Here is a 15,000-nt window from a genome sequence, read left to right as displayed (position 1 = left end):
TGTGAGTGTGTGTGAGTGTGTGTGAGTGTGTGAGTGTGTGTGAGAGAGAGAGAGACCTGGTCCCAGGTTCTTGGTGTACGTGATGAGATCCTCCATGCTCTCTACCACTTCAGCGACGGTCAGATACTCCAGAATGCCTTTACACACGCGGATGATTTTACGCACCTGAGAGAGAGAAACAGCAGCATGTCAGTTACTTCCACTGGATTATAGTAAGAGAGAGTGTGTGTGTGTGTGTGTGTGTGTGTGTGTGTACCTCAGCCTCGTCGAAGGTGAGCAGAAGGTCGGAGGTTCCTGATAGAATGCCGCGTGAGCCATCAATGAGATAATCCCGCGCCGGGACGGAGTACGGGTCGGCCTTCAGCATCTGGGCCGCCTGGACCAGCTTAGTGCACGCGTTCTCCACTCTAAACACACACACACAAGATATCTTTAATCATTCTTCACACTGTATATGTTTCACGCTCTAAAAAACACGAGAAAGAAAACACTGCGGTTTGTTAGCGAGCTCGTTACAGATTTGTACGTCAAAGACTTGATGTATGTTTGCTGGTATTATATTAAAATATCATATTATATTAAAAATATTAATATACATAAATGTGATGTCAAATTCTAAACTTACTACTCTGTTCTCTCACTACGGTCTGTTTTACAGTTCTAATAAATGTTCAAAATAACAAAGCCACAGTTGATGTACGCATTAATGATATTACTATTTAAAAAGCAGCTGTACCTTTGATCCATATATAAACACACACACACACACACACACACACGCACATGCACACACACACACAGCAGGACACTTAACATGCCATTCCTGACCTTTACCTCAACTAAAACAGACACACACACACACACACACACACACACACACACACACACACACAATCTAGGAATATGACATTACAAGGACACAGATCACACATAGGCATTGTGGGGACTTTAGTACACATTAACATATTATACACACCTGATTTATAAACAAAATGATTATTTACACACACACACACACACACACACACACACACACACACACACACACACACACAGTATATCTTGGTGGAGACCAAATATTCCCACAAAAGATATGAATACCTGGACATTTTTCTGGACCCTACAAAGAAAACCTTTTTACACACACACACACACACACACACACACACACACACACACACACACACACACACACACACACACACGTGTGTGTGTAGGTCGATGCATCTTACTTTATAAATGCAGGAGGCATGTCTCTTTTCATGATGGCATCCTCCGTAGTCTGCACCGTCTCCTTCCCCACCTACACACACACACACACACACACACACACACACACGCACACACACACACGCACACACACACACGCACACAGAAATTAAATGACACAGTTATGTCAATATTAGTTCAACACTTTATATTAAATAAATCAGAGTGTTATGAGTTGGTTGTGTGTGTGTGTGTGTGTGTATATATATAAAGTGGTGTGTGTTTGAGAATGTTCTTGTCTCAGTTTCACACTCCGACTGTGTGTCAGTGTTTGGCAGGCTAAAACTGAATCTGGTTTGGTGATGAGGTCATAGACATGCCATATATATACACCCCCCTACACACACACACACATACTCATACACACACACACACAAATTAAACAAAGCGGTTTTGCTGTACATGTTCAGACACGATGATTACACTGAGCTCAGTTTCACACTCCCCCCCCCCCCCCCCCCCCATCACCACCCACTGAGCAGATCCAAACTGAAATAAACTGCTTCTTGTTTCTCAGGAATGTGTTCAGTTTCATTGTTATTCTCCAAGTGCTGCAGTGCCACATCTGAACTAGCACCGAGATTCACAGAACAAAGTATACCAACAGAGAACACCTGGAAATATGCAGGTGCTATGTAGGACTGTCTTGGTATGAGCCACGGCATGACCTTTGTTTAGTTTTCGAGATTTTTGCTCCCTCTGTGTGAGGGCTGGAGCATTGACTTCTGCTCCGAAACACAGCTTGGAATAATTCCTGAGAATAATTCCCTGCATCGCTACGGTGGAAAAAGATCAACAGAAACACAGAGGCAGAGAGAAACAATGCCTGAGGAAAAATCGCTTCCATATATTGTGCCACAAAAAAAAACAGTTGTATCTGCTTATAGTGCGTTTAATCCCTCCTATGCAGCACTCATGTCCTGTTTCAGAGCGCCTATATACCAAAGTATATTGGTATACCCTCCTATTATAGAGCAGTTATATCCTAATATAGAAGCTATATCCTGTTATAAAGCAGTAATATCCCAATAGACATGTTACATCCTATTATAGAGCACCTAAACCCTGTTATAGAGCAGTTATATCCTAATATAGACATGTGATATTCTGTTATAGAGCACCTAAACCCTGTTACAGAGCAGTTATATCCTAATATAGACATGTGATATTCTGTTATAGAGCACCTAAACCCTGTTACAGAGCAGTTATATCCTGATAGACCTGTTATAGCCTATTATAGAGCACCTAAACCCTGTTACAGAGCAGTTATATCCTACTATAGACATGTGATATTCTGTTATAGAGCACCTAAACCCTGTTATAGAGCGGTTATATCCTAATAGACATGTGATATTCTGTTATAGAGCACCTAAACCGTGTTATAGAGCAGTTATATCCTGATAGACATGTTATATCCTGTTATAGAGCACATGAACCCTGTTATAGAGCAGTTATATAGGATATAAACATGTTATAACCTGTTATAGAGCACGTAAACCCTGTTATAGAGCAGTTATATCCTAATATAGATGCTATATCCTGCTATAGAGCAGTTATATCCCAATATAGACATGTTATATCCTGTTATAGAGCATGTAAACCTGTTATAGAGCAGTTATATCCTGATAAACATGTTAGTCTGTTATAGAGCACCTAAACTCTTATAGTGTCTATTAGGATATAACTGCTCTATATCCTGTTATAGAGCAGTTATATCCTGATATAAACATGTTAAAGCCTGTTATAGAGTACCTAAATCCTTTTATAGGGCAGTTATATCCCAATATAGACGTTATATCTTGTTATAGAGCACATAAACCCTGTTATAGAGCGGTTACATCTTGATAAACATGTTATAGTCTGTTATAGAGTACCTAAACTCTCTTATAGAGCGGTTATATCCTAATAGATGTGTTATGTTCTGTCACAGTGCACTACATTGCACTTATTTTCAGTTATAGAGCAGTTGTAGTATGTTATATATGTTAGAGTGTTTATGATGTGTCACAGAGCGACTGTACAGCGTTATGGAGCACCTACGCCATGTTCTATCACTTGGAGAAGTGCCATTTGTATATAGAGCAGTTATACCCTGATCAACAGCACAGAGCAGTTCAGTGATAGAGCAGTTATACCGTGTGTGCTTTACAGAGGCAGTGTCGTGTTATAGAGCACCTACACCGCACTTATGTTCAGTTATGGAGCAGTTATATTATGTCATGTGTCTTATGCAGCGCCGATGCTGTGTTATAGAGCCCCTACACTCTCTTACAGAACACAGTCATGTTCTGACACTTGGAGAAGTTTTATTTAGATATAAAATGCGGTTATATAAGCGGTCACGAGTGGAAGTGGTTAGAGAGCTCTGGTAGTTCAAACCCAGTCGGAAAGAAGCTGCTAATGCTGAAGACAGATGATCTGAGTCTGGATTTAAACAGACAGACCTTTGTCTGGCTCGCAGTCGGATCTCTCTATATCACACACACACACACACACACACACACACACACACACACACACACACACACACAGAGAGCACTCAGTGCACTCCAGACACACTGAAAGGCTTTATAGAGTGCTGGAGAAGCACAAGCGCACACACGCACACGCACACGCGCACACGCACACACGCACACGCGCACACTCACACACTCACACTCACACACACACGCACACACGGCACTGTAATGAAGACAATCTAATAAGAGCAGGAAGTTCTGGCCTTTGGTCTGTAATGAAGATCATGATGAGAGACACGCAGCCCTGTGAGCTGTTATTACTCAGTAATGTCATGACAACGCTGCGCAAATAAACACTATAATCTGAAGGGTTAGGAAACCAACTGAACTGAATAAACGCAGACTGTGTTTAAAGTGTGTGTGTGTGTATATTTGGTTATATATGGTTTAGAAGGCCAACGCCCTGAAAAAAGAATAGCCTACAGTGATAAAAACACTACATAGATCTCACACACACACACACACACACGCGCGCACATAGAGCGACTTTATCCTACAGCGCTGCTGAGTTCTGGATTGTGATTGGTCAGAAGGTGTTGATTAGTTTCCTATAACAGCAGCTCTGACAATAGTGCAGCTTTATATTAATATTAATGCGTTCGTTCTGAGAGAGAGAGAGAATAAAGAGAATGAATAATGAGAGAGAAATAAAGAGAGGGAATAGAGAGAGGGAATAGAGAGAGGGAATAGAGAGGGAATAAAGAGAGGGAATAGAGAGAGAGAGAGGGAATAGAGAGAGGGAATAAAGAGAGGGAATAGAGAGAGGGAATAGAGAGAGGGAATAGAGAGAGGGAATAGAGAGAGAGAGAGGGAATAGAGAGAGGGAATAGAGAGAGAGAGAGGGAATAGAGAGAGGGAATAAAGAGAGAGAGAGGGAGAATAGAGAGAGAGAGGGAATAGAGAGAGAGAGGGAATAGAGAGAGGGAATAAAGAGAGAGAGGGAGAATAGAGAGAGAGGGATGGTGAGGGAACGAGTGTATATAGACGCTATAATGCAAGTGAGAACAGGAACTAACTTGTTCCACAACGTTAAAAGTAACTATAAATGGATAAAAGTGTGAGATGCAGCGGTTGATATTACATCATCACACAGTACTAAACTAACTGCTTCCTGTTTCCTCTTCAACACATCACCAGGACTAAGAATACTCACTTCACCTTCACGAATAAAACAGAGGGAAAGTTCACTGTATGGATGCTTAACAACCAAAACACACACACACACACCCCTACACACACACACACACACACACACCCCTACACACACACACCCCTACACACACACACACCCCTACACACACACACCCCTACACACACACACACACACACACACCCCTACACACACACACACCCCTACACACACACACACCCCTACACCCCTACACACACACACCCCTACACACACCCCTACACCCCTACACACACACACCCCTACACCCCTACACACACACACACACACACCCCTACACCCCTACACACACACCCCTACACACACACACCCCTACACACACACACCCCTACACACACACACACACACACCCCTACACACACACACACACACACACACCCCTACACCCCTACACACACACACACACACACCCCTACACACACACACACACACACACACCCCTACACCCCTACACACACACACACACACACACTCCTACACACACACACACACACACACACACACACACCCCTACACACACACACAAACACCCCTACACACACACACACCCCTATACACACACACACCGCTACACACACACACCTACACCCCTACACACACACACACAGCTACACACACACACACCCCTACACACACACACACCCCTACACACACACACACACACACACACACACACACACACACACACACACACCCAAACAGACACAAATTACTCATCTGTTAAGGAAGCAAATCACTTTTCTCTCTCTCTCTCTCACACACCTCCGTGTGTGATGCTTACCCTGCGGGACTGCGGGACTGCGGGACTGCGGGACTGCGGGACTGCCAGATTAAGAGAAGTTATTCTTCTTAAGCGTGATATATCCAGCATGTGGAGAAGTGTTGTCTGGTTCCCTGGAGTTAAATCTCTGGAGCGGCTCTAGTTTATATTTTCCAGACCTTTCAGGAACAGTACAGCGCCTACAACATCTCCGTGTCTCGTTCCTCACAGCTTCACACCTAGCTAGCTCCCTGGAACTTCTTGTTTTATTGAGCTTTGTGTGTCACATTCTCTAGAAGTTCATCGCTGTCTTGTTTTCTAAAGCTTTGGTTTAATGTCGTTCTCTAGAACTTCATAATGTCTAGTGCTATAGAGCTTCGACTACCCAGTGACTACCTAGTTTTCTAGAGTACTGCTAGCATCTAGTCTCTCTGGAGCTTCACTGAAATGGCACGGACATTTCTAAAGAGTCCGGTTTTCACTGGTGTGCAGTTTGGAGAACTTCCTGAACGCTCCCAGCTTCTCTCATGGCCGGTTCTCTACAGCCTGACTGGCGTCTCTTTCTCTAGAACATCGTCCATGTTTTGTTCTCTAGAGCTTCCTTGAAATCCCTGAAATGAGATTTTTGCAGTTCACTGTTCCACTGAGCAGGACCAGCGGCTCCATCTCTAGAAGTTCATACCTAAAACTTCTCTAGAACTTGAGGTCTCCAATAACTAGTTTTCTGGGGCTTTCTCTGGAACGTCACCAGACTGCACAAGCATTTCTAACGAGTTTCAACTCAACAGAAGACACATACGGCTTCACAGGACTCCAGTTTCCTTCACAGATCTTCACCTTGTCCAGTCTGATGTGGATTTAAAACTCTTAGATCTGCCTTGAAAATGGTGCGTTCTCTAGAACCGTATCATTGTGATCTCTAGAACCTCCTCGAACATCTCACAGATCTCTCTAGTGTCTGGTCTCTCTAGAGATGTACGGAAAGCTGCACAACCACGTCTGGTGAGATTTAATCCCACAGACAGAGAGAGCAGCACTAGAGTTCTCTAGACCTTCAGTGTTGACCAGATTGGGGCTAGATTTAAAAAAAACTCTGGATCTGATTTAGGTTCTCCTTGAAAATTTAGGTTCTCCTTGAAAACAGAGTTTTCAAGAACTTCACTGTTATTTTGTTCTCCAGACCTTCTCAAATGCCTAATGATCTAGAGAAGTGGTCACCAACACTCTTCCTCGAGATCTTCCTTCCTGCAGGTTTCATCTCCAACCAAAATCTAACACACCTGTTTTAGCTGATCGAGAACTTCTTAGGGCGATGATCAGATGGTCAGGTGGGCACCATTATGGTTGGAGTTAAGTCTTCAGGAAGGTAGATCTCCAGGAACAGGGTTGGTGACCACTGTAGAGTTTCGGCAGAGTCTGGTGTCGCTAAAAATTCACCAAGATTGCGTAACATCCTCAAACGAGATTTATTTCCACAAGCACACATCAGAAACTTCTCCATCTTCAGACTAGAACTTCACTAGTGTTTCTATTGAAGCACTTTAGAGTTCACTGTGTAGTTCCTCAAAGTCCAGAGCCCTTGGTCTTCACCCCTCCTTCATTTAGAACAGCTTTATAATCGTAACAAAGCCAGATTGAGTGTGTGAATGGTGTGGGAGCATGCAAAGTTGAGGTAAAGAAGAAGGGAGAGAGAACTATCGAAACCCGCTGAGGTAACACTCCAGACCACACGCAGCTCTGAGGAACCTGCTGTGATGTCACCTGTTTCAGAAGAGGAGGAGCCACACGACGTTACCAAAAACAGCGCTGGTCTCGCACACACAGTCACACAAAAACCCCACAAAACATACACACACACACACACACACACACACACACACACACACACACACACACACACACCGGCAACGATTACACTACACAGTCTGCTGTCCATCTCTCTCGATCTCAGCTTCTCGTGAACTTTACACCTCCAGGAAAAGCAAAACCACAACAATGACACCATGATGAGTCTGCAAGAAAGACGAGCTGCAAAGGAGATACTGAACACACACATTTCCCACAATCACACACACATATTTCCCACAATCACTCACACATATTTCCCACAATCACTCACACACACACACACACACATACACGTGAGAGAACATCAAACTCCTGTGAGAACATGAAGTTCTACATCTAACTATCAAGAGCTCTGTGTGCATGTGTGTGTGTGTATGTGCATGTGCACGTGCGTGTGTGTATGTGTGTGTGTATATGTGTGTGTGCGTGATTCATCAGCGAGTCACTGAGCTGCTCCATGGAAAATATAACACACATACATCAGAGATTCTTCAGGACTGAGTCAAAGTCTCAATCACACTACCCCTAACTCACTACCCCTAACCCCCTACACACTACCCCTAACCCCCTACACACTACCCAGAACACACTACCCCTAACCCCCTACACGCGACCCCTAACCCCCTGCACGCGACCCCTAACCCCCTACACACTACCCCTAACCCCCTACACACTACCCCTAACTCACTACCCCTAACCCCCACACACTACCCCTAACCCCCTACACACTACCCCTAACCCCCTACACACTACCCCTAACCCCCTACACACTACCCCTAACCCACTACACACTACCCCTAACCCCCTACACACTACCCCTAACCCCCTACACACTACCCCTAACCCCCTACACACTACCCCTAACCCCCTACACGCGACCCCTAACTCCCTACACACTACCCCTAACCCCAAACACACTACCCCTAACCCCAAACACACTACCCCTAACCCCCTACACACTACCCCTAACCCCCTACACGCGACCCCTAACTCCCTACACACTACCCCTAACCCCAAACACACTACCCCTAACCCCAAACACACTACCCCTAACCCCCTACACACTACCCCTAACCCCCTACACGCGACCCCTAACTCCCTACACACTACCCCAACCCCCTACACGCGACCCCTAACCCCTAACACACCAAGTCATGCACACACTAAGCCTGTATCAGCATGTGTGACTTGTTGCCTGCAGCAGCTTTAAAATGCATGTGTTTGTGTGTGTGTGTGTCAGTGTGTGTGTGTCAGTGTGTGTCAGTGTGTGTGTGTGTGTGTGTGTGTGTGTCAGTGTGTGTGTGTGTGTGTGTGTGTCAGTGTGTGTGTGTGTCAGTGTGTGTGTGTGTCAGTGTGTGTGTGTCAGTGTGTGTGTGTCAGTGTGACTCTATGACTATTATAAAGGGAGAATTTATGAGGGGGTAGAGGACTCTCGTCTCCGAGACTCTGTCGTCGTTTCCACAGAAACGAGAAACAATTCCAGACGAGTGGAACGTGTTCATTCCTCACAGCTGAACAGAGAGAAACGGAGCAGGGACACGTCCCAAACGCACGGACCACACTAACTTCTGCTTCTGTAGAGACATGTTGAGAAATGAGTGTTTCAAACGGATGGTGTACACACACACACACATACACACACACACACTCACACTCACACACACACACACTCACACTCACACACTCACAGGAAACTCTGAGGAAGTCTGTAGATAGGTGTGTACAGTTAGAGAGCACACAGCATGAAATAAAAACACATTACAACACACACACACACACACACACACACACACACACACACACACACACACACACACACACACACACTACACCTGTACCCTTAATCTGAGGAGAACAGAAGAACACCACACACTGAGAATGTAAACCCCATGCATGGGGGTGTGTGTGTGTGTGTGTGTGTGTGTGTGTGTGTGTGTGTTCCTCTGTGAAGCACATGGTGAACAGCTGTCTGCTGTTGAACACAATGAGACAGGAATAACGCAGTGACACGCAGCCTGTCATTACAGACACTATTTATACACGTCACTTCCGCAGTGTTACAGCCGTGATTATGATATCACATGGCACACACACTCATTACATGCACGCACACACACCCACGTACATGACACACACATCACACAGACACACACACACACACCACACCACACCCACATACATCACACCCACACACATCACACCCACACACGTACATCACACACACACACACACACACACACACTCACTACACGCATGCACACAAACCCACGTACATGACACACACACACACACTCAGCAGTTGCTATGTGTCAGTGAAGGATTTCCGTGCAGTAAAATCAGCAGAATCACAGAGACAGAGTGTGAAGTGTATTTCAGTGTCTGATCAGATCAGCGTTAGTCCATCTGTTCTTCTGCACGACCTACCCCCCTCTACTACTGACCCCCCTCTACTACTGACCCCCCTCTACTACTGACCCCCGACTACTGACTGCACTACTGACTCCACTACTGACTGCACTACTGACTGCACTACTGACTGCACTCCTACTCAGTGTATTACTAATCACACAGCAGGGGTGGATATGAGGTCGCTAACCTCCAGTGTACATAATATACACGTACTGAATTCTCCATCTTCATCATCTTCTCCTCTCTCTCATACAGATAAACAAAAATAACCGTTTATTATACAGTTTAAAGTTCTCATGCTCCAGACTGGGTTCTACACTCTTACAAATAGAGATGGTAGAAAATGTTCTTTATAGCGATAACAAACGGACCATTCTTGGTCACCATGATAAACAACACACACACACACACACACACACACACACACACACACACACACAAACACATCTTCAGGAAGCACTTTATCCTGGACAGGGCCATGTTGGATCCGGAGTCTATCCTAGGAACACACACACACACACACACACACACACACACACACACACACACACACACCCTAGAGCCAATTTATCTTAGCCAGTCTACCTCCTGCCATATTTTTGGTTGGTGGGAGGAAACCGGAGAACCCGGAGAACCTGGAGTAAAACCCAGACAGACACGGGAGAGAACACACACCTTTAACACGATGCTAACATTTACAACAGTTTAAAAAATTTTTTTTAAAACAGATCCTAATCAGGCCTTGTTGAAAAGAAAAAAACCAAGCCACAACAACAGAACCCATCACAGAAATTCTAATGGTTTCCACTACAAATCCCATTACAAACCATCAGCTGTTAACCATTAAAACCATTACCAAATGCTTTCCATTACGCAGTAGGACGTAGGTCCTTAATGGTCTCCACTAGACAGAACATGCCAGCAATACAAAGCAACAGATTACCAGTAGAGACCCACAGGGACCACTTGAGTTTCCATTAAAACCAGTACACTTCCCATTTATAACCATTAAAACCATTAGAAACTCTGTGAGTTGTTTGCATTGTTGTTTTGGTCCGCAGGGAGTTTATTCCAGGTCACATTAAACTCTGCTCATTAAGCTGGCTCTGATTTCTCAGGACAAAGCAGCGCAGTGTGCTCAGGGTTATTAAAGGTCGTGTTAACGTCTCTGCTGGACTTCATGCTCAGGTGTGCTGATGAACGCGTGAATTAATGAGTAAATGAAGCTCGCGCTCACTGACCCGGACCAGGTTACTGACTGCAGCCTGCACCGCCGCCACCGGGGCGCACAGATCCGGGATCGCCTTCCCGTCCACCTCGCCCTCCTCGTGCATGATGACCAGGTGAGAGATCTGCTGGGCCACGGGCTCCAGGATGCTCTCTATGGTCTTGGTGTGGAACACCGGCATGGTGAGCTGCTGCTTCCTCCTGCACAAGCCGAAAACTCCAGGTGTGCTGCGGTCTTTACTTTACTTTTTCTTCCTAGAAGTTCAGGGTGTTGGATCTCTCTCTCTCTCTCTCTCTCTCTCTCTCTGAGTTAGCTCACCTCTTCCTCCTCCTCCTCCCAATCCGAGCCCTGCTCACTACCTAGTGCACTTCAGACCGCCGCCATTTTGTATCCGAGTTCAGCTTTGTTCCTCACGGGTTCTTCTGCTCGCAGCTCTCGAGCTCAAAACCCTCACAGGAAAAATGTTGTTTTGGGGTTTTTTTGTTGTTGTTTTGCAAACGTATAAATTTGTCAAAAAGTTTACATTTAACAGCTACATTTTGATTTTTGTTTAAAAATATGCAAAACATTTAAAAAAAATTTAAAAAAAAAAACATTTTCACAATTAACAATTTCAGGATATATTTACCGTTTACCAAAATATTTCAGAATGCTTGTTTTTGTTTTGTTATGTTTTATATTTTGTATTTCAAGTGCTATGTCATTATTTTGACTTAGTAACTTATTATTTCAAGATATATATATATATATATATATATATATATATATATATATATATATATATATATATATATATATATATATATATATATATATATATCGGTCGATTAGTAACCGATGTTTAGTAGTTCCTACTCAGTGTGGCTCAAGGTCTCTTTCCAGAACCGTCAAACTAACTGTTCCTCAGTGGTGGAATGAACTTCCAACCTCAATCCGGACCTCAGAATCCGTCACGATCTTCAAAAAACAGCTACAGACCCAGCTCTTCCGTCAACACCTATCTAGCCCATAAAATGCCAACCCCACATTATTTATTTTTTAAAAATGTAATAAATAAATAAATAATGTACTCTGGATCTTACACCTCTACTCTGCACACTTTGCTTTTCTAGAACTCAATTATAAATTGTGTATAGTAGCACTACTCCGTCCATCTCCTCCGACCATCTCCTCCGACCATCTCCTCCGTCCATCTCCTCCGTCCATCTCCTCCGTCCATCTCCTCCGACCATCTCCTCCGTCCATCTCCTCCGACCATCTCCTCCGTCCATCTCCTCCGTCCATCTCCTCTGACCATCTCCTCCGTCCATCTCCTCCGACCTCTCTCATCAACAGAACTGCCTCTGTGTGTGAAACTCCCAGGAGATCAGCAGTTATAGAAATACTCAACCCAGCCTGTCTGGCACGGTCAATCATGCCGCGCTTAAAATCACCGAGATCACATTCTTTCCCCGTTCTGATGGTTCGTGTGAACGTTAGCTGCGTCTCTGTCACATGATTGTGTCATTAGATAACTGCATGAATGATTAGATGTACAGGTGTTCCTAATAAAGTGTTCAGTGACTGTATATTATTTATATAAAAGGGTTCTAGATTTAACCTTAAGCAAATAAAAAAAAGAAGATGTTTATTTATATTTACATTTTTAAAGTGACGCACGTCTACACGGCACACATAACTTAAAGAATTGAAAGAATGACATTTCTAGAGTAAATATTTGTAGTTTTTTTATTCATAGGCTTGTTTTCTGGAGATGTATGTTTGTTTATTTATCAATACATATTTTATTACATTTGGGGGAAATAATTCATTTAAAAACAGATAATAATAACGAATCTGTTTTGAACTGAGAGATAATGATCATTCCTGAAGGGAATCTAGGGCTACTCGGAGCTGTAGGGAGTAGGGAGCATTGGGCCGTTTGAAACGCGAGCACTAGCTCACCGCAACCGCAGCCTCGCAGCCAATCAGAGACGGACTACACCATCATCCGGTCGTTGGATTGGTCCGTACTATCTTGGCCACACTCTCATCAGTCGAGTCTCGCGCTTCCCAGGTGACGTATTAACATTCTTTTGCCCTTATAAGGGAAACGGTTTCGGGACAGAGGATTCCTGGGACAGAGCCACTGCCCTGTTTGTCCCGCGCGCCCTTCTGTTCTTTCCTTTCTCTCCTTTCAGTTTCTAAACTATTATTTCCATGTCCAAGAAATCAGATAAAAACACCCCAGTCTGTTCCAAATGCCGAACATTGACTCGAATTTATCCCAATAAGTTCATATTTCACGACTTCAGAAGTTGTAATGACGATTTGGTGACGCCATAAACAAACAAACAAACAAACAAACATGGCCGCTACTGGAACTGTAGTGTGATGTGGTGTGTTGTAGAGATCATTAAGGCTTTGTTTAATGTTTCTACGTGTCCTTCATTTCCAGTTTAGTGCGTGAGCATGGAGACGGAAAATATAGTACTGCAATATTGTTTACGATACACAATAAATATCACCAATTATCATTAACATTGCATGAGTTCCTGTTCTCACGTACGTTATAGCAGCTATAACGTGTAAACTCTGTCCTGAAGATGTGGGAAAACTTAAAGTTACAGTTTTACCTCCGAATGTTACAAAGCGCTGACACTGGAGACTCCTTCCGTACATGTTAGCCTACATAAACATCTCATAAACAACAGGATGAGCTGTTACTATAGAAACGATAAGGTATTAGAGCGAGCGCATTCATATAAACCTGCGCTACTGAATTAATCAACACCTTCTGACAAAACAAAATGTCAGCGTGTTATTTTATTTACTACACCGGGGCATTTTCCTCCTGCCGTTTTGACCATTAAAGCCACCCACAGTGTCATAAGCCAGATTTGTGGTCCCACCAACAACCAATTCGTGTTTCTGGAGTTCACTGGTGACCATGACATGAAGTCATAATATGCTAATCACAGCTATGTTTAAGAGAGCACAAAAGGGATGAAAAAGAAATTAAATAAAACCAGCAATCAATCACAGTTATTGACTTTGAGTAATATTAGCACAACTTCTTATTAAACATACTGTAGCAGAGAACCTCTGCTCTCGGGCTAATCAGCTAATATACTGTAGCTCAGCCGCTATTGCTAGCTAAAGTCTTTAGAGGTTGTCCTAAGCTAAGCTGATTTCCCTAACAGTTCTTCCAGAACTAATTTCTTCCACGAATGACTCATAAACTAAAGTCTCCAGGTGAGAAGGTGGTTAGCACCACTTCTGAGGTGGTTTCTCCTACAAACATACATCTGTGAAGGTGCTCAAACATACACATGCTTGGCTTCTTAAAGGAACCATTTAGAGTTGTGTTCTGGTGAAAGTTTTGTACGTGTTGGTCACCAGGCCTGTTTTCAATGTTTCTATCCTAAGCTTAGGTTCTTCATTGGTTCTTCTGAGTGGGGAGATGGACTTCACTATTTGAACACTGTGTGATTCACACTTTTGGTCATTCGGTGAAGAAAAACAGCAGGTCATAACTACCTGACACAAGACACTGTAGACAAAGCAGGTTTGAAAGAAGAGGAGTAATGAGGAGGCGATCAACGTCATACTGGAACAAACCATCACTGAACAGAGGGGGAGGTTTATGACATCACTCATCACCTGCTTACAACATCAGCCTGGTCTGATAAACAGGAAGGTTTAAACCATTTACCTCCAGACCCTGGCTTCATATCAATCTCGTAAAGTTACACGTGTGATTCTTCCACCATGCAGTAGAACTGATGAAGAACTTTCA

At 43.8% G+C, this 15,000-nt stretch overlaps 1 protein-coding gene across 1 annotated transcript in view; it reads right to left on the bottom strand.

Moving 5' to 3' along the window:
• LOC108273866 (vinculin-like) overlaps nucleotides 1–11,542 on the bottom strand; it is a 26,624-nt gene extending 15,082 nt beyond the window's left edge. Inside the window, exons 1-4 of the mRNA XM_053685372.1 lie at nucleotides 11,236–11,542; nucleotides 1,233–1,303; nucleotides 257–407; nucleotides 57–165 (exon numbers count right to left, since the gene is read on the bottom strand). Of these exons, the coding sequence (XP_053541347.1) occupies nucleotides 57–165; nucleotides 257–407; nucleotides 1,233–1,303; nucleotides 11,236–11,403 (499 nt within the window). The 5' untranslated portion in view covers nucleotides 11,404–11,542. The remainder of the gene's footprint in view (nucleotides 1–56; nucleotides 166–256; nucleotides 408–1,232; nucleotides 1,304–11,235) is intronic.
• Nucleotides 11,543–15,000: the final 3,458 nt, after the last annotated feature.

The sequence above is a fragment of the Ictalurus punctatus genome, chromosome 13 (assembly GCF_001660625.3).
Source record: "Ictalurus punctatus breed USDA103 chromosome 13, Coco_2.0, whole genome shotgun sequence".
Lineage (NCBI taxonomy): Eukaryota > Metazoa > Chordata > Actinopteri > Siluriformes > Ictaluridae > Ictalurus > Ictalurus punctatus.
This window is presented reverse-complemented; position numbering and strand designations above follow the sequence as displayed.